This window comes from Crinia signifera, chromosome 4 (genome assembly GCF_055691185.1).
Source record: "Crinia signifera chromosome 4, ASM5569118v1, whole genome shotgun sequence".
Classification (NCBI taxonomy): domain Eukaryota; kingdom Metazoa; phylum Chordata; class Amphibia; order Anura; family Myobatrachidae; genus Crinia; species Crinia signifera.
In genome coordinates this window covers 305063120-305083139 of record NC_139220.1, presented here as the reverse complement: position 1 = coordinate 305083139, position 20020 = coordinate 305063120, and the positions used below count along the sequence as shown (strand labels likewise).

Genomic DNA, 20020 nt, shown 5'->3' with positions numbered 1-20020 from the left:
GCACAGGGCTGGGCAACACCGGCCCTCCAGATGTTAATGTACTACACATCCCAGCATGCCTTGCATTAGTTTCAGCATGGCGACATAGCAAAACTAATGCAAAGCATCCTGGGATGTGTAGTTCATTAACATCTGGAGGGCCGGTTGTCCCAGCCCTGCTATAGCACATACCTCCCAGTCTTTTCCATAGGAAAGTAGCAGGGGCTCCTTTTATCCCTTGAGGCAGCTTAAGAAATTCATAGAAACCAATGGGGCAGATGAAAGCAGTTTTCTGCTGATCTTCAGCACTCTGGTAGTATTCAGTTCTTAAATCTAGAACAGAAAAACCACTGATTGTCATGAAGACAATCAAGTGCTTCGTCTATATTGATCTGGAATTGTAAGATTATTTCTCAATTTTTTTACAGAGAGCTACCACAATCAGTGAAGCATGGGGCTCTCTGAAATAGCAATCACATTATTTTTTAACAGATGGTGAAGAGGTTGTTTGACATCTTCAAAATCATCTGGTGATAATCGCCTTGATCTTTCCATAAATGGAGTGTCATTATTTAGTTTGATGTGAAGCTCAAAACGCTTAGCAGTTCCTAGATCCCAGTCTCCATGTGGAAAAAACTTCAGCTGCTATGTAATTGGTCCAGTAATTGTTCTTTCTGTTCAAAGTCAAAAACACTTCCTCTGAAACACAGCTTTAAATCATGGCTTCTGACTGAATTTCACTCAATGAATTGGAGCTGGAACCAACAGTGAGGCAGTCTACCCGAACACATGAATAGCCCCTTTTATTTATCTTTCTAGATGCTATATTTTTATATCTTTATCTAGTGTTTGACAACACTTCATCAAGGTTTTTTTTTTTGCATCGTTTTTATTGAAAATTGTGTTTCGTTAACCACGGAAGGGGAAAGGGTACAGAAAAGAAAATGGGAAACATGGGTGGAGAAGAGTTCAAGCATAATATATAAAATAACAGTATACAATTTAGTCAATCATACACAATACAGATAGTTGAACCTTGTATTACAACAGTAAAGATATATATGTACAGTCGATGAAACAAGCATCACTTCACAGTCAACATGGTTAGTCTGATCTAAGCATAATATAAAGGCCTTCCCCAGAAATTGAGTATTCCTGCCAGCTAATCAATTTAAATGTGGGTGACTTGGGCTTGGAAGGGTGTGGTAAACCTATAGATTCCATTTGGTATGCATAATGAATTTTTCAGATAATCTTTGCAAGGCGTGGGGAGGTCCGGGTTTTTCCAGCTTTGTGCTTATGCTGCTCTAGTAGCTATTAGTATATGTCCAAGGACATATCAGGCTGTGGTAGGCATAGCCTCCGGATAGGTGTAAAGTAGGGCTAGTGAAGGCGACGCTGGGATAGGTGTTCATAGGACCTTAGCGGCTAATGCAAATACGTCTCTCCACAACTGACAAATTTTGGGGCATGACCAGAATACATGAAAGCTATCCCCTACTTCCATGCAGTCTCGCCAGCAGTACTTGGAAACTGATGGCCATATCTTGTGCAGCTTGGCAGGAGTGAAGTAGAGACCATGTATCAGTTTAAAATGCATCTCTACATGGTTGCTACATTTAGACATAGAGTGAGACAACAGACAAATTAGTTCTGGGGTTTCTGAGGCCGCACTTATGGTGTAAAAGCAGCCCAAAGATGATGGCTCTCCTGTACGGGCCGTGTCTCCTTGAGTTGCTTCTGCCTCCTAACCATATATTTAATATAGGTGCTGTACTCCATCCTATGTTAAGGAGGTGGAGGACACGCTTTCTGTGGGTCTCTTTAGTACATATGAAGGAAACGTATGCTATTTTCAATAGTTTTTTTTTTTAAAACTTGGTTTGTACAGATAAATTACACTGGTCTACTACAAACATAGGAATACATAGGGTATCAATCTAAAGAATCAAACCATATATGATATATGGGGGTACTGTGGGCTTAAGTATTCGTCAGTAGTCCATAACTAATGAGTGTCTTCGTTAGTTTGTCCAGTAAGGGGGCCCTGGTTCACAGCCTGGGTAGCTGAAATGGAAAAAATGACTGCGGCGTCCCGGACATGCGAGAGTCTCTGGGTGTACTTTGAGAACTCCAATGAAAGTGTGGCAATAATTCCATCTAACCATTGTCATCATTAAGCCACTGAATCTGTGAAAGCTTGTATGGGAGTCAGATGCTGATACCCAACAGCCAGCCAGGAAATCAAACTATCCATCTATAGCACAGGTACCTCATGCTCAGCTACAGCTCCAAACAGCTGCAGTCGATGCCAATCGGTCTCCAAGATGTGATGTCCCTCAGGGGAACTGTAGTCTCTCCAAATGACACAGGGCAGTGCAACCCCCCCCCCCCCCATGTGCGTGAGGAAGCTATGAACCCTCACAGTCCTTTTAACTGCCAGACTGTACAATAAAAGGCAGATAAACTACTATTACATTAAAGTACTCCTTACACACTACCTTGTTACAGATTTATACAGTTGCATATGAATTTACTTTTCATTCAGATTATTGTACAATATATGCATTTATTTTTACATATCTTTTGCCAGCATAAATTGCGATACTTATATTTGGACCAATCTTGTTTATAATCATAGCCCTATTTACTAATGATGTATAGGGCCTTGCAGGCCAATTTAACCTTTTATTTATATAAATATGGCCATGGTTATACTATACACTGGTTTATACACATGCAGTACAGATAAAATGCAACACAAAACAACAGATAAACTACTTGTGGGTCATAACCTTAGAAATATATCACAACCTTGACTTACTATCAATTCATAATACGTAGCAACATCCATGATAAAAGTATAAAATGTATGATAGTAACTCACATGAAACTGGGTAACTTGGGCACTAGTAGTGTTTAAAAAGTCCTGAGCTCAGAAGAGCCACTTTAAAAGTCCAATGGTAGTGATGGATAAGAACCAATAGAAGCACTACACCAAGAAACTTGCTATACTATCTCATTCGTAGTGTATTAGGGGTCAGTACCAGCAGCTACTCTTATACCAGGAGAGCAACAAATTATATTTACAAATAATCATTTCAGGACTTTCCGAGGGTTTCACCACACATACACATGAAGTATTATGTTCCACTGGTGCAGAGGAATTATAGTGGGTTATCTTCTGTATTGTAATCAGACGGATTTACATTAAACAGGTCATTCAGAAAATAAATGTCCTCACTTGTAATTATATTGAAGTGATATAAGTTGGGATTCAGTTTATAGGTCAACAATGTGTAGGCATGAGAGACGCAAGCCTATGCAAGGTGACGCGTTACACTAATCGGGTGTCCATGTCGTTCTTATTCATATAGACTTTTTTTTGCTGTCAATCAAAAACGCTTATTAAAGTTAAAAACAATCTAAACACATTTAGGGGCATATCCTACAGCACTAGCAGCAGGCTTTACCCTAACACTAATTACCTCTGCTGGCTGAGACAAGTATCCAGATGGGCGACAGAAAACATCCAGGCTGACATTCAACAGGTCAACACCAAATGTTTGACATGAAAGTGTCAAAATGAGTCTTCACAATTTTATTCCTTTTTTTTTTTTACTTTTTAATACTTTACCATCCATGCGGGATACTTGCTTGTATCAACCTCTTGTCAATGTCAATCTTCCACATTTAGACTTTCTGCTATTAACCTTATTACTGTCGGCATAGACATTGTCTGTGAGCTATAACACATCCATTTTTTATATTTGTAAATAGTTTTTTTCCCCTGAACACCAGAAACCATTGAGAATTATCTGAAGGGGCTTGGGGGGGGGGGGGGGGGGGGGGGGGAGAGACCTCTCTTCTAGCAGTAATCGGCAGAACAGCAGGTTCCCCTGTGATTGGCAGCTGCTAGCTCAGGGAAGGGTAACCTTCGTCCATCCAGCTTTTGGAAGAACTTCACATCCCAGCATGCCCTGCTACAGTTTTGCTAAAAAGCCCATGCTAAATATGTTGCAGGGCATGCTGGTATGTGTAGTTCAACAACAGCTGGAGGGCCAAAGGTTCCCCTTCCCTGTGCTAGATTATCATTTGGTAGCTTTCCACTATAAGATTGGAATATATATCCTCTTTAGTAAGAGTACCGGCTGATAGGACATACCATATGACCTGGAAGGCAAGGGGAGCATGACAGCCAACACAAATGTACACTTGCCATGCTTCGGGCATCGCTCATCACCTGTTTACTAAAGTAAACTGGTTGCGGTGTGGATAGTAAAATTTGTGTTCCAGTTGACAGGCTGCTGCCACTGCCATTCTGGTCATATATGTTATGTTGCATGGGTCACTTACAGCCTAGGAACCAGCTGCTACCCACAAATTTTTCACGTTGTTTGCAAACATATCAGATAACTCTGGTGTGGTCATCAGTAATACAACCATGTCAGGTAAGTATAATGTGTAGGAAAACCCATACACTTTATGCAGATTGTATAGGTTATTGTGCTTTAATGACACGCAGGAAATATCACGCAGGAAATATCAATAAATAACCAAGTCATTCTGAGTGTTTGACCCAAAGCCTTAATCTAATTGGATATGCCCCTTATTAATAACGAGTTACGATGAGATCCTATGTGTGATCTTACTAGTATACCACTTGCAGCATTCAGGTATTTAAGTGAATAGTCTCTTGTGACTCATATGATGTCTATCAAGATGGCACTTTTTGGTGAAACACTTGCCACATTCCAAGCATTTATATGGTTTCTCTCCTGTGTGAGTCATCTGATGACAGGTAAGATGCGACTGTTGGGCGAAACACTTGCTGCATTCAGAACATTTATATGGTTTCTCTCCTGTGTGACTCCTCTGGTGATTGCCAAGTTGTTGCTTATTTTTAAAACATTTGTCACATTCAGAACATTTGAACGGCATCTCCCCGGTGTGGTCCCTATGATGTACAACAAGGTGGTGCTTGTGGGCATAACACTTGCTGCACTCAGAACATTTATATGGTCTCTCTCCTGTGTGGGTCCTCTGGTGTATAATAAGTGGTTTCTTCTTAGCAAAACGCTTGTTACATTCAGAGCATTCATATGGCTTCACGCCTGTGTGATACATCTCATGTCTAGCTAGTTGTTTTCTATCAGAAAAACATTTGTTGCATTCAGAGCATTTAAATGGTTTCTCTCCTGTGTGAACCCTCTGATGTGTAACAAGATATGACTTCTCCCGAAAACACTTACTGCACTCCGAACATATGAATGGTTTCTCCCCTGTGTGACTCCTCTGGTGTATAACAAGATAATTCTTATCACTAAACCACTTGCTACACTCAGGACACATGAATGGCTTCTCTCCTGTGTGACGCCTCATATGTGAGTCAAGATATGACTTACAATTAAAGTGTTGGTCACACTCAGAACACACATGATTTTTCTCCTTTGTCAGACTCATCATGTATTAAATGAGAGAAAAAAAAATCTGTAAAAGCTTTCGCCTATCCAGAAAAGAAAATAGTTTTTATGAATGTTTCAGAGGTGTAATAAAAAAAGATGTTTGTAGGTGGCTCAAAGAACTTTCCGCAGCGTCTTCTAATCTTTTTTGGAATCCTGATCCTTATTCTGCAAAAAACAAAGTTTATATTTAAATGCATAAAAGGTTATCAGGGTTAATCTACTTTTGCAAAAAAAAAAAAATATAATTTATAGGGAACATGAATATTCATATACACAATGACTCAGCCATTTAACGTGATTAGATTTGTGTATGTTGACAAATGACTATCCTATTTCCATTCAAACATGCAGCAGAGACCACTATCCTCCTGCGGCAAATACCATATTTAAAAGAATTTGATGGAGCTTTAAATATATTAACTTAACTCAGGGTATTGTGTTAGATTAGGTGGCCTGTGAGAAAATGTTTGTAGTAGGATGAAAGAACCGGTTCATTTGTAGCCATTTCAAGTAGCTGAGCAAAACTGATCTAATATTTAAAATAGTACATTTATGGTATGAACGGAGAAAAGGGAATTGTCTTTTTCACACGAGACACCTATTAAGTTTTATGGCTTTCTCCTCAAATTTCCTACATAGGTCAAGAATCTCTTCCCCTTATTATAGAAGAAGGATCCAGGTCTCTGGGTGACCTATCTGCAGAGACAGGGAAGGATATACCGTAGCCTGTGTATAGAGGCCTCTGCTGCAATCTCCACTACTGGCTGCATCGGAAGTCTGGAAGGTAAGCAGCCTTCGCACTGCCAATGTATGCCCTAACTCTTAAGGTGCCCATACACTCACCGATTTTGCTGTGCGTTTTTTGTGCTAAATCGCATAAATGGATGAAAAGACAGTACAAAAAGTATGTGCAGCAAATACTTTTTGTACTGTGCGATGAGATGCAGCGGGAGTGTGTGTGTGGGCACAAGCTGCTGCTTTGCAACCAGGGATTTGGTGCAGACAGTTCTCAAACTTTTACTGAGGTCTGCGTGCACTCATACTGCTGCAGATGCATTGAGCTCCACTGCCCGATGGGGCGCAATGTCAGCAGCCGGCCTCTGACTGGGGCCACGTGTCACACGTCCTATAGTGAGGCTGACCTGCAGGAGCTCTAAGTAGCTGAGCAGGTTCTGTTTTAATTGTAGCAAGATATAAGCGCTAGGGACAGATGTAGTGTGCTATGAACAAATGGCTGCCTTCTGGTAGAGGGATGCCGCCCTCAATTGGAAGAAATACAAGAGAAAAAAAACCAGTAGGCGCCTTCTGTACACTAAAAAACAATTAATAAATAAATAACATAAAACAGTAGATTGCATGCATGCCATAACACAATTAAATAAAGTTACAAAAACCACATCAATACAATTGTGTATTTGTGTAAATGGAACCTATAGTTACCAAGTCTTGATTGGACAATTGGATTGAGCAGATATTCCAGTCACACGATGAGGGATAAATTCCCAAAGCACAATATGGGGGATGGTGATGAATAATAAGTCCTCCCAAATGAAACAGATAGTGAGCGGGTGGGTTCCTTACTCACTCCTGGGTCTCAGATGTAAGATGACCAGTGATTGTTGGTAACATTTGGATGGTTAAAGAATAATTGGCACCGTTTCTGCGGCGTGTACCTGGTTGGTTGGTGTGTACACACTCCGCCAATCGCCTTGCGGCGTCAAGTGCTCATCCAGCTGCTGCACCGGCCAGCAAGCCAAATGCAGGCTTAAGTGCACTGTCTCCGGCAGGTGTAAACTCCGTTGATGTACGGGTACACGCTGCTCCTTGTTGAGATCAAGCTTATCACAGTCCTCCGTGTGTGTGTGGCGGCTGTCAGGGTCCTCCTGCAATCGGCACAGAGCGCTCCAGACCATGTGATAGTTCTTAAAATAAACCAGTTTGCGAGCCTGCAACATTGTCCCAACCACAACCTTTGAGAAACCGCTCTTCCTTAGCAAGGTTTAAAAAGACATGTCGTCAGAGCCAACCGAGCTAGGTCCTGATGGACCAATGAGACCTGTTGCAACAAGTCCAGACACCAACCGAGATCAAGTACCTGGCCCTCTGCATGTAATCCGGAGCAACTAGGATAACCATAACCTTCTGAGCCTTTACGCTCTTCAGCACTCACGCAAACATAGGAAATGAGTCATGCTGCCTCCACACCTCCACTTTACAGATCCTCAGAATAAAGACTGCAGATAGAGCTTGAACATAAGTTTCTGCCCAAACCAGGATCTCCGTCACCTCGAGCATAGCTGCCCAGCTGTAAGTGCCTCTCTGGCTGTTCACGTAAGACACTGATGTCAAACGGATTCTGAAATGGCAAGCTGTCCAAAACCACCTAAATTGCCTGGAGAGCCCAAGCTCCAGCACATTTATTGGGAGAATAGACTCCACAGAAGATCAGAGACCTTGTAAACCGAGGTGCAATATCACCACACCCCAACCCCTGAAGACTGGCATCTGTGGTCAGTCACCCATGACCAAGCCAACAGCGACTGCCCCTTCAAAAGGTTGTCTGAGACCAACCACCACTGAAAGGACAGACGAGTCTCCTGAGACAAAACCAGACACTCCTGTGTTAAGGACTTCGGATCGCCAAAGCAACTCCTGAGAATGTTGGATTGAAACCTCATGGGAGTGGAACGGAGCAAACTGCAAAGTCTTGAAAGTGGCCGCCATCTTCCCCAGTAACTGGAGGCACGACCAGATGGAAGGGTGACGGGACTGCAAGATGCAGTGAACCGAACCCTGAAGATCCCTGGCCTTCTCTTCCGGAAGAAACTCTTGAAGTGTCAAAAGGTACCCCCAGAAACTGTGACGGCAGTAACTGGGACATCCTCATGTTCAGGATCCAGCAAAAATGTAACCGCTACCCCCAGGTTCTCCTGAAGCATCTGTTCTGACTCTGCATTTATCAGCAAGTCATCCAAATATGGAATGATAACCATGCCCCAAACATGAAGCAGAGCCGTCATCACAGCCATAATCTTCATAAAGACCCTGGCAATACTAAAGGGAAGAGCCTGAAACTAAGGGCCTTATTCTGGTCTGTGCGGCCGGAGCCGAATATGCGGCCGGGACCGTGCGTCCTAAACCCTGCCTTCCGTACGGATCGCTCACTCCGTCCGAATGCAGTAAGCCGCTGACCGCACGGAGCACGAGTGGATTTCTCATGTATACACCTCCTCCATCTCTGGGGCGTATGCATATGTTAATGAGGCCAAACAGCCCTTCACGCCCCTCTCCTCCCCCTGTTCGTAGTGTAAACAATTCATGCGGAATTTGGACGTATGTCCCCTTCGCACATGCGCAGATATGCCTCTGCTCATGCGCAGACACAAAACATCGGCGGAACGAACGCACGCGGACATATCCGCACCAACCAGAATAAGGGCCTAAGTGCCTTAACCCTATGGAAAACCATAGCAAAGACTGATTCCCCTTTCAAAAGGGAATGTGAAAATAGGAATTTTAAAAGGCTACAGCAGTGGTCTCCAACCTTTTTGAGGGCGTGAGCTACTTGAGATGATAAAAAAAAAAAAAAAAAAAGCAGAATAACTGAAAAATGTCCATTACACATTATGCCACACTGCAATGTCCAATATGCCGCATCCATTACTCCCAACACTAAAAGTAGAGGAGGGACATCTGCGTGTGACCTACTATTGTGGCACTCCTGCGAGGCCACGTCCACCATTTTATTCGCTATGGGGCCATGCCCCCAGCCTCTCTGAATAGACGCAGTGTGTCATATCTTCCATCTTGCTTGTGTGAAAACTGTGTTGGCCAGGTCATGATCTCTCCTCCCATCTCCAACCAATCAGTCAATGGTAGCCACCCTCTAGCTATATAGGGGATCTGCCTAGGCTATTCTGGGTCAGTACTAAGTCTCATGAGCAGTGCACATCCTTGGGGAGATTCCTGACTAATACTAGTGCCTTGTGCTCACGCTACCCTGCCTGCCAGTGTATTCTAGCTGGACCCTGACCTCATCGCATTCTCTACAGGATGCCATTCCCGTTGGTCCACATCCAACCCCTGGGTATTTACAATATCCTCCGGTTCCAGTTCCCGGTCATGTCCGCATCCACCCTCTGGGCCTTTGCAGTATCATCCAGTTCCTGGTCCAGTTCCAAGTACTACCAGTTCCAGTATACCAAAGTCTTTCAGCTCTTCTCATTGGATCCAATAGTCTTTATCAGCTATCAGCTTCACTCTTCTTTCTGGATATAATCACAATCTCTGTTATCCTCTCAAATCATCATCCCCAGCTTCCAGCACAGTTCTTCTTAACTACCCTTGGAAAATCCAAGTTTCCCCACAAGGACTTGCTTATTTGTTTTGTCTTAGACTTCTTTTGTCAAAAGATGTATTTAAGGTTGTTATAGTTTTCCCCTATATGAAATCCTTCATTAATCCTGCCTGTTTCAACACGTTATCTTCTGGTTAGTCTCCAGTTCCTGAGCACCACATGATACCATCTAATCCCCTTGACAAAGCCCTACCTGGAGAAACTATCATTGGTTGTGGAACCCTTCAGACGCTGCTTCCCAGTGACTCCCGCAGCATCACCCGGCTATTACGTACAGGTACCTCCCGTCTCCTCCCCCGCACCCATTTCCTCTTGTCTCCGCTCAACCTCCTTCATAGTACAGACATATCCTGCACCCCTGTCCTAACCTCCTTCCTAACAGACTGAATGCCTAACAGGTGCCGCTCATCCCCCACCACTGTGACCATACACAAGTGGGAGAAAGCAGCACACCTTGGGAGGCCCTAAACTGATTACCTCTCCTTACTTTATCACATATTTAAGTGGACACTCTCATCCACTGACAGCATAGGAACTCACCCTGCAATGGAGTTATTCTAACCAGGGGGGTTTCTGGGCTACTCAGGGACAGCAGATGTCCACTCTTTATATACCCAATACTTTCCCTATACATGAGAGAGCATGCTCACCATATATACCTAACCAAAGCCCATCACAAATATCTTAATGGAAGCTGGGAAATTCTGGAGTATACATGCATAAGAGAAGGGAGACCTCTCTGATACTCATATATAATACCTCCATCTCCCACTACAGGTTTATACTTGGTCAGCAGCAGCCGTTAAAAGGACAGTACAGGAGATCCTGTTAAAGAGTGTGATTTCCCACAATACATAGGAGGACCACTGTTACCACCAAGTGGCAGCTGGCAGAACTCAGGGATCCTGACAAATGGGAAAGGAGACTTCCCCCTAATACATCAGGTATCCTGGTCCTGCTACAGGTATATAAAGTCGGTTTGGAATCACATTTCTGGGATCAAAAGGGAGACTTCAACCTATAATTTCTCTCTCTCCTACACCGTTCCTTCTTTCTCTTTTTCCTACCTACATTTCCCCCTTCTCTCCCTCTCCTTACTTCTCCCTGTTCCCTCTTCCTTCCTGCCCTTGACCACTTCTTCCTTCACCCTTTGTATACTAAAGTATTTTGAACCAAAATTAATATTCCTTTGTAGTGCATCCTGCTCCGACCTATTTACTGGCAATTACTTAAATTGCCATTTTTTTACATTTAGTCATCCATTATCATAACTTATATTTCACGGGTTACATCTTAATCATATATACTCGTTGTACACAACGCACATTGGCACTTAGGCCCTTATTCTAGTTCAATCGGTCGGATGCGTATTTTCGGACAGGAACCGAGTGTTCTTAGCCCCGCCTTCCATATGGACCGCTCACACCGTTCGAATGTGGTAAGATGCCGACCGAACGGTCCGCAAGTGGATTTTTCATGTGAACACCTCCCCCATCTACGGGAATCTCCCCTATCCTCCGATGTTCGCCGACCATCGAATGCTGGACCGAGTGGTCAGGTAGCACCGAGTGCTCCAGACCACTCGGGCATTTCTCTGTGCAAAAGCAGGGATATGCCCAGCCCCCACACGTACGACAAGGCTGCATTACCATACGTACGCCCAGCATTTTCATGGGAACGCCCATGAAAAGCAGAGCGTACGCATATGGTAATGAGCCTAAACACTCCTTCACGCCCCTCTCCGCCCCCTGTTCATATTATTCCAACCGATCATTTTCTGTAAAGAATTCACGCTGTATTCGGACATGCGCGGCATTCACACATGCGCAGATACGCCTCTGCACATGCGCAAACATCAACCATCGGCTGTCCGTCCGCATTCAAAGCCATCCGACTTAACAAGAATAAGGTCCTTAGTGACAAACTTTCTCAGTGATTGCTACTCCATATTCAGAGACCACATCTTTAGTATTAGGCAACTTTTTGCAGTCAGCTAATAAACATTGTTTATTTAAAACAAGGACCAACATATTGTCTCAAAAACCGGCTTCCACACTGTTTATACAAATGAAACAAATTTACTAACTTAGTCTTAGCTACACATTTATATCGGTTGCCTACAACTAGAGATTACATATTTGCATGTGTAAGGCATCTTCAGACCTTACAGCTGTCAAAAACAGTACATGTGCTGCACCGCTGCAACGAGTACTACCCATCATTGTTGGGTGTTGAATTTTTTCATGTATGTCTATATGTTTGTCTAGTGTATATTTTAAAATGTTTAATTAAAAGTTAAAGTTTTAACACATTTCATTTCTCACCAGGGCACTTACCTAGTCCCTACAGAACCGTAACACTAGCACTCCATTTACAGATGGAGTGGGAGACATCTTTGCAGGGGATGGCGGAAGAGTCGCCATTCGCCATCCCCGCCAGCCGCTGTAAGGGGACGCGCGCGCACGAGATGGACGCGCGTCGCCTTACAACAGGGCTCTCCCCCGGGTCCCTGCAGCCTCACAGACGGTCGCCCCGGGTCCTCGCCGCACCCCCCTTAACCCTGTCTGTCTCCCTGAAGACAGGGTTCCCGTCCCCCCGCTGACGGGAAACTGGGACGCACATGCGTCCCAGTCTCTATCGCCGGCGCTCGCCAGTGCAAGGGATCTGGCGGGCGCCAGCCAAAGAGGTCTCCCGCTCCATCTGTAACTCTGGAGAGGCCTTTATTAAGTTGTTTTTTTTGTGTTTTCTCTTATTCCATCTTCAAATTGCAACATACCCTACACACAATCAATTTTACATTCGTAAATTTCCATATAAGAGTGCCCCAACAAAGGAGTCTTCTTTCTCTTCAAATACCATCTAATCCCCTGCAAACTACAGCTGTTTATATGTGCTATTCACTGCTGCTCCACCGCACGTCGAGGCCGGACAACTCAGTCACCCCATCCCCCCTGCACCCCACTGTCACCTCTCTGTACTCCAATCACCCTTGCACATCTCTGTCCACCCTGCACTTCTCCAACCCCCATTCCTCTTAAACATCTCTTTCCACCCTAGCATCTGACAGGGAGCACAGTGCCGCAACGTTACCTGGAAGCGCTTAGCGATGTGCTCCGTCAGACGCAAGAGGTGAAATATGACCTCTAGCGTCTGTCTCGGGAAGGCAGCGGCAGGTGATGGAGGCAAGGGCGGGCGCACAGTGGTCAAGCCACCTGGATCACTACCGAGAGAGGGGTTGTCGACACCTGGTATAGAGAAACCACATACTCTCACTGTTCCATGCTCTGGATAACGGACCATAGAGACTCAATCCTGAAGTGATCCACCCAAAAATGCTTGTTGAGAGACTTCGGGTTTGAGGATGGGATGGAAGGACGCTTCCAGTTTAGGGACCAAAAAAAAAAGAGAAGTAGAACCCTCTTTTCCGTTCCTTTGCGGGAACCGGAACAATCACACTGTTGCGTAGTGTCTACTGCTCCATAAATGGCGCGCCTCTGCAGAGGATCTTATGGTAGAATAGTGGAGAGAAAATGACGCAGGACCAAGCCCCGCAGGTTTATCATGTAACCCTCAGACCAAACTCCAAATCCAAAGGTCCTGAGTACACAAAGACCATCTGGCCTGAAAACTCAAATGACAAACCTCCACTCTGATCCCAGAATTAGGGAGACCCACCCCATCATGCAGAGGAATTGTCTTTAGACTTAAAGGAGGGTTTCTAATCAAAGCCCCTGAATCTGGCCATAGAGGGCCGACTGTGAAATGCTGAGGATAAACGTCTGACTGACTTATGCCAGTGGGGGGGTGGGGGGTATGAAAAGGCCAAAACTTAGCAGACCCCTGTTTTGAAGTAGACTTGGAAAGAAACAAGCTCTTACCACATGTAGCCTGTTTAATCAGAGACTTAAGTTCTGAACCAAATAAGACCCAGCATTGGAAAGCCAGAGCCTCAAGTGACTTCTTAGATTCCATGTCTGCGTCCCAAGCCTCACAATGCCCTCCTAGCAGCAACAGTGGCAGCAGAAACAAGAGATACCTGCATGGCCTCACAAACATACTCAGACGCTCTCTGTAGCTGTTCAGCCAGCAAACGCAACTTGGCCTCAGACTGAAGAACCTCAATTAAAGCAGTTGTCCACATCCCCTTAACTGGAGACCCAGGCCGAAGCTAGTAAGAGCCAAAGGGATATGCCCAACCCCTCAAGGGTCGACTTAAAGCACCCTTCCAATCTCTTGTCTCCTTAAAGACAGCACCACTCTGTACCAGGAGGGCCATAGACAGACAAGTAAGCAACTGCGGCATCCACCACAGGAACTTTTTCCCAAATCTTAACATGTTCCTCAGGCAAGGGGTAAAGATTCTCATATCTCCTGGTAACAACAACCTTTTTATCAGGTGTCTTCCATGCCTCCACAATAAACTCTGACAACTCAGGGAAATGTAACCAAGGATTTACGCTTTTGCTTAAAATGACCATCTGTCTGTGAAAGACCCTCATCATCCGCAACAGTCAATGTATGGCGCCCAGTCAATCAAATCCTCCACTCCTGGAGCGGAGGTGTCAACCTCCTACTTTTGTACCTAGGAATCATCCTCAGGTAAAATCCCCTCCTCTTCATCCAAGTCAGGCCTCAGGAGGGAACCCTGGGATCCTTAAAAACTGTTAAATATAGGAACTGATCTTATGCTATAGGTGCCCTGGCTCCTCGGAACCCACTACATCATATGGTTAGCAGTTCCACTAGGATGGACTAAAAATAAATAATAAATCTATGATGGAGCTGCCACCTAGATCAGGGCTCGAGAAAGCTTGTGCTGCACTGTCCCTGATTCCACGTGTTATTGAGGGTCCTGCGGTTGCTTATCTGGTATTGTGCTTGGCATGCTGCATAATACCCGATAACAGCAGGAATCGTTGGAAAAGTATGCAGGCATTGGAGCTAATAGGATAGCACCTGGGAAACTTATTAGCAGCAATGTGTCGCTACTGCTAATAGGATAACCCCCACTAAGTCTGGTGACACTCAAAGATGAGGAAATACCAAAATATGAACCTTTCTTCAATTTCTAGGGCGAATGGGGATTCCTCCTCCATAATTGGGAGGGGGGCAATTTTTTGCCCAGATTGAACAATTCAGAAGTGCCATAAAACAACTGGATAGGACCGCTGATCCACGTTTTCGCCACTTTGCAGACATTTTCAACACTTTGAGGCATTTTTTCGCTTGAAAAGAAAGTGACAAAACATTGGCGAAAATGACTTCAATAGCGGCAAAAACAGCTGCAATTGACTAGTGAAGGATTTAATTACTTCCTAGTTTCCCAGAGCATAGATCTGAATTTGGGACACATACTCTGGGTACACATTAGGCCTACCCCCAGCATGCCTTGCCATATACACAGCATGCTGGATATATCTGCATAAACAGCGTCTGTACGATACGATGTGTTTGTGAATGACAGCATTCTCAGACATACCGCTGCTATGCGCAAGTCAACGCACCTACGATGTATCCGCTACTCCACTGTATCCAGCGTCATCTCCCCATATCTAACTGAAAGGACGATATATGGGACAGTGTGTTCCTAGCTTTAGTATAAGCTGTAAATCATTAAATGATGAGGTTTTAATTAATCTGCACATCACTATTTGCAATTTCAGTCTCAAAAGAAACCTTGATGACAGTTGTCTTTAATGCTGTGTACACACGGGGGCGATAGGGGCTATAATCACTGGAAATATGGTCGCAGGCGACCATATTGCCAGTGATTGGAGTGCGCACCAGCGATAAATCGCCGGGTGCGTGCTCCCGTTTTCTGCCCCATTGTAATCGCTGGTCGCAGGAGCTTGCTCCTGCGACCAGCTAATTACCTCTGCAGCTCCCCCAGCAGAGGTCCTTTTCATCAGCTACCATCTCTGGTCGCTGATGCAAAGGAGACACTGGGCAATATATCTCCCCCCGTGTGTACGGGGCTTAAGAAACAAGGGACCTGTACACACTATACTGCCCCAGGTGCCCAGCGCACACTATACTGCCCCCAGCCTGCCCTCTCTAAACACCACACACAATACACTGCCCCCAGCCGGTCCCGCTGAGCACCAGGTGCCCCTCCCACATTTTACTGCCCCCAGCCTGCCCCAGGTGCCACACACAATACACTGCCCACAGCCTGCCCCGCTGAGCACAGGTGCCCCACCCACACTATACTGCTCCCAGCCTGCCCTACCGAGCACCAGGTGCCCCACCCACACTATACTGCCCCCAGCCTGCCCCAGGTGCAACACACAATACACTGCCCGCAGCCTGCCCCGCTGAGCACAGGTGCCCCACCCACACTATACTGCCCCCAGCCTGCCCCAGGTGCAACACACAATACATTGCCCGCAGCCTGCCCCGCTGAGCACCAGGTGCCCCACCCACACTATACTGCCCCCAGCCTGCCCTACCCAGCACCAGGTGCTATGCCCACACTATATTGCCCTCTGCCAGGTGCCCCACACACACTATACTGCCCCCTGCCTGCCCTTGGTGCCCCGCACACACTATACTTCCCCAAGCATGCACAGCAGAGCACCAGGGGCCAGACACACACACTGCACTCACCTGAATCCCTGCAGGATACACACACTGACCGCGATGTTGCTCCCTCACTGCAGCAAGAACAGTCAGTCAGTCAGTCAAGGATATCATCCGGGGCAAGTCACCGGGCGGATACAGTGAGGAGGAGTCTGAGAATAAGGCGGACAGACCAGGAGCCTTGGCTGAGACACGGAGTAAGGGGGGAGGAGGGGGAGCGGCTGGGCGGTACGGAGGCGGGACGACGACTGGGCGGGGAAACGGTTGGTTTCTCCGCCTCAGTCCCCGCGCGCTTCTCGTGGTGTCACTCACTAGGTCATATGACTGTAAAGCCGTAATGGTGGCGGTGATGTCCCATAATCCTCTGCTCACGCACACAGCTTCTCCCTCACAGCGCAGGGATGGCCATCGTTGCCATTGCCATCGATGTTTGCCATCGATGGCAATTGTGCAACTGGCCATCGATAGTGCTAAACTATGCAATGGATAACCATCGATATTTTTACATATCGATGGTCATCCATTGGGTTTGATTGATTGGCCTGTGGTCCAATCAAAACACGGGGGCGAGGCTTTGCGGGTGTCGGGGGGGCGGAGCTATGCACCGTGTCCCGGCACTTAAGAAAAGAAAAAAAAGAAAACATCGTTTTACTGCTCCATCGATGGAGGGAAACCATCTGGTTCTCCCCTATCGATGCCAAAGTATTTGACATGATCGGCCATGAACCATCGATGGTTTTGAATCATCGATGGTCGATAGCCACCCCACCCTCCTGCCAACCACATGCTTCTCTCTCCGTCCTTCCTTCCTCCTGTTGCCGGATCCCTGTGCCCGGGATTCGGGACAAGTGCAGCAACAGCCCATATACCCTCCTGGTGCACTGTGTGGTGAGTGGTATATTTCTATAATTGTATGTTTATTGTACATGTCATTGATGTATGATTTATCCAATGGTCTCGAATTGTGGCGTTGTTGAATTGCATGCTGTTATTCATGAACATGGAATAGTGGGTGTCAGTATTTTTTTAAAATAGAATTCTCCTGCAAATAGTTTCTTCATTATCTCTCTACAAAGACAGAATAAATCTATAACCAAGGCGCACAAGGTAATCCTCTGGACCAACAAACTTACCTGAGGGGTGCACTACACAAGCGCTTATGTGGGTCTTCTGAATTGTTTTTGTATATTAGCAAATAATAACTATGGGTACATACTAATTGAGTGTTGTTTTGATGCACCTTTTGTATCAGGACCATATTATGAAGAAAAGGAAAGCACACCAATAAAAGGCTTTCAATCTCTGCCCCAATAATTCCCTCTGTGTACATTTTAAAAAGATGGAGATGGGACTTTATGTAGCTGGTGGGAGTTCATGCACTTTGTGGTGTCAAAAATGAATAATCACTAGTTAAGTTAGCCGCGTTCAATGCTGCTGGCAAGGGGGTTTGTACGGCGAGGATGGCTTTTTCTTGCTGAAAATAAGCCATCCTCGCCGTGACTTCCCCTCACCGTATTCAATGTTGGGGCCGGATCCCCTGGGACTATGTAAAAACCGGACCGGACTAGACTCCGGACCGCCGGACAGGACATCAAAATCTGGAGTCCGGAGCTTATAGGGTCCGGTCCGGGGGGGTGTCCTGTTGGGGGGTGTCTTGTCCAGGGGGGTCCCTGTGATAGCTATCATCAGGGACATGGGGAAGGGGAGATTACAGCATCCCCCTGTGGTCCGGACCGTCCGGTTTTTGCTACATGCCCGGACCATACAGGGAGACTTTATTCTACCCCTCCTCCTCTACCTGGTGACAGGTGTCACAGGCAGACCCCCGGACAGGACACCCCCCGGACCGGACGCTACAAGCTCCAAAATGCAGAGTTTGATGTCTGGTCCGGCGGTCAGGGGGTTTTGTCCTGGTCCGGTTTTTACCCATACCCCGGATCCCCTTACATGGTAAGGTTCGCCATTTTTAAGCAACGCTCAGGGACAGATTTATTAAGCTTTGTGAAGTGATAAATTGTTTGGCTTTTATCACTGACCAATCAGCTCCTAACTGTGAAGTTACAGGCTTGGTTTGAAAAATGACAGGTAGGAGCTGATTGGCTGGTGATAAAAACCAGACACTTTATCACTTCACCGAGCTTAATATATCTACCCTTCACTCCTGCCACCTTGCCTCAGGGAACAGGCTGAGGAAGCATTGAATACCCTGATGAGTTATCGGTACTCCTGTTTGCTGATAACTGCTAAGCTTCTTTTGCAGGGTGCCATGCCCTGCCCATTTTTTTGAACTTCTAAATGAGCCCTGCACCCTTCCGTGTTGACATGTCACTCTTTTAACTTCCCCCACCACTCTGGCTCACTGCTGAACAACTCTGCTCGGTGGAGGGTTGCTGGAAGAGCTGACATGCCGTTCTCAGCAGATGAGTTCAGCGGCGTGCCAGCTCTTTCATCTGCAACCCGCACTCCCTGTGCTGACATCCCACTGAAGTCCACTGCTGAGAACGGCATGTTAGCACGGCAGGGGAGACTACATGGTGGGCATTGCGGTGAGTCCCAGGTCGCGATGATGTACCGACTTCCTGGGCTTACTGTGTCAGTGGCTAGTGTTCATTCTAGCACCCACTATCTTTAAAAACCCATGCAGTTCCTCTTCCCTGCCTGGAGTGTCACTGTCTGCTGTAGTGCTTCTAGCACAGTGTGGAATGTATTTTAGCACTGATATGCAAACCAGAACTGTGCTAGAAACACCACAGCAGAAAGCGACTCCCCAGGCAGGGAAGAGGCACTGCATGGGTTTTTAAAGATAGCGGGTGCTAGAATGAACACTAAGGGCTATTTCACACGCTCCGGCTCCTGCCGGGTGGCGAAACCCAGCACAGGCAGGAAGCCGTGCCGCCCACAGCAGTTTACAATGGTGGGGATGGCCACAGCCCAGCAGCCGTCCCTTCCAGTGGTGGGGTCGAGCCGTGGCCCTCCCATGTGAATGGTCACATTTATGTCCATTATTACTTCTGTGTGCGGCGCGGCTTCCTGCCCATGCAGGGTTTCACTGCCCGGCAGGAGCCGGAGCGTGTGAATTAGCCCTAAGTGGCCACAACCTGATCGCTGAGGTCGGGTTGTCGCCGCACTGGGGCAGAGGCAGGCACTGGAAGTCAAGGTGTGTGCTGTTGGGGAGGTAGCACATTATTCCCTGCCAGACTGTAATTACCCTTCTGTGTTTCCCAACTGCCCTTAAGCAGTTGCAGAGGGGCCCAAGGATTCTAGGGGCCCACCCCAATGCAGAGGGGCCCAAGGATTCTAGGGGCCCACCCCAATGGGGAAGATGGCACTGCCCCGGGGTAATGCCGTGGTGGGTGGGAGGGTGGCAGGGTCCGGGCTGCAGTGGCTGGAGGCTTGTAGCGCAGCTCTTTTTGCCAGGTGCTGGCCGAACGCTGATTGGCTGAATTCTTTCAGCCAATCAGCGTCCCGCCAGTCTTTTCAAAATCAGCAGCGCTACCCCGCCGCCTGGCAAATATTGCAGCGCTGCAAGCTCCCAGGCTCTGCTGCCCAGACCCTGCCGCACATAGGTATGTGGGGGGCACGCTAATGGGGACTTGTGTATTATCACGGCGCCCACTACGCATAATGTGTAGAGGGCTAT

General features: G+C 46.5%; 2 protein-coding genes across 4 annotated transcripts in view; one reads left to right on the top strand and one right to left on the bottom strand.

Moving 5' to 3' along the window:
- Positions 1–839: 839 nt before the first annotated feature.
- On the bottom strand, positions 840–16789 carry LOC146075780 (uncharacterized). Its single transcript, XM_083185368.1, has 2 exons — positions 16408–16789; positions 840–5609 (listed from the first exon to the last, which is right to left on the bottom strand). The coding sequence occupies exon 2, from the start codon at positions 5443–5445 to the stop codon at positions 4660–4662; it is 786 nt and encodes a 261-aa protein (XP_083041494.1). The 5' UTR covers positions 5446–5609; positions 16408–16789; the 3' UTR covers positions 840–4659.
- Positions 16790–16968: 179 nt separating this feature from the next.
- LOC146075779 (uncharacterized) overlaps positions 16969–20020 on the top strand; it is a 63087-nt gene continuing 60035 nt past the window's right edge. For 2 of the 3 annotated variants that reach the window (XM_083185367.1, XM_083185366.1), the window contains exon 1: positions 16969–17268. The gene's annotated coding sequence lies outside the window, so the exon portion shown is untranslated. The remainder of the gene's footprint in view (positions 17269–20020) is intronic. The other variant, XR_014473631.1, reaches the window with a different exon arrangement.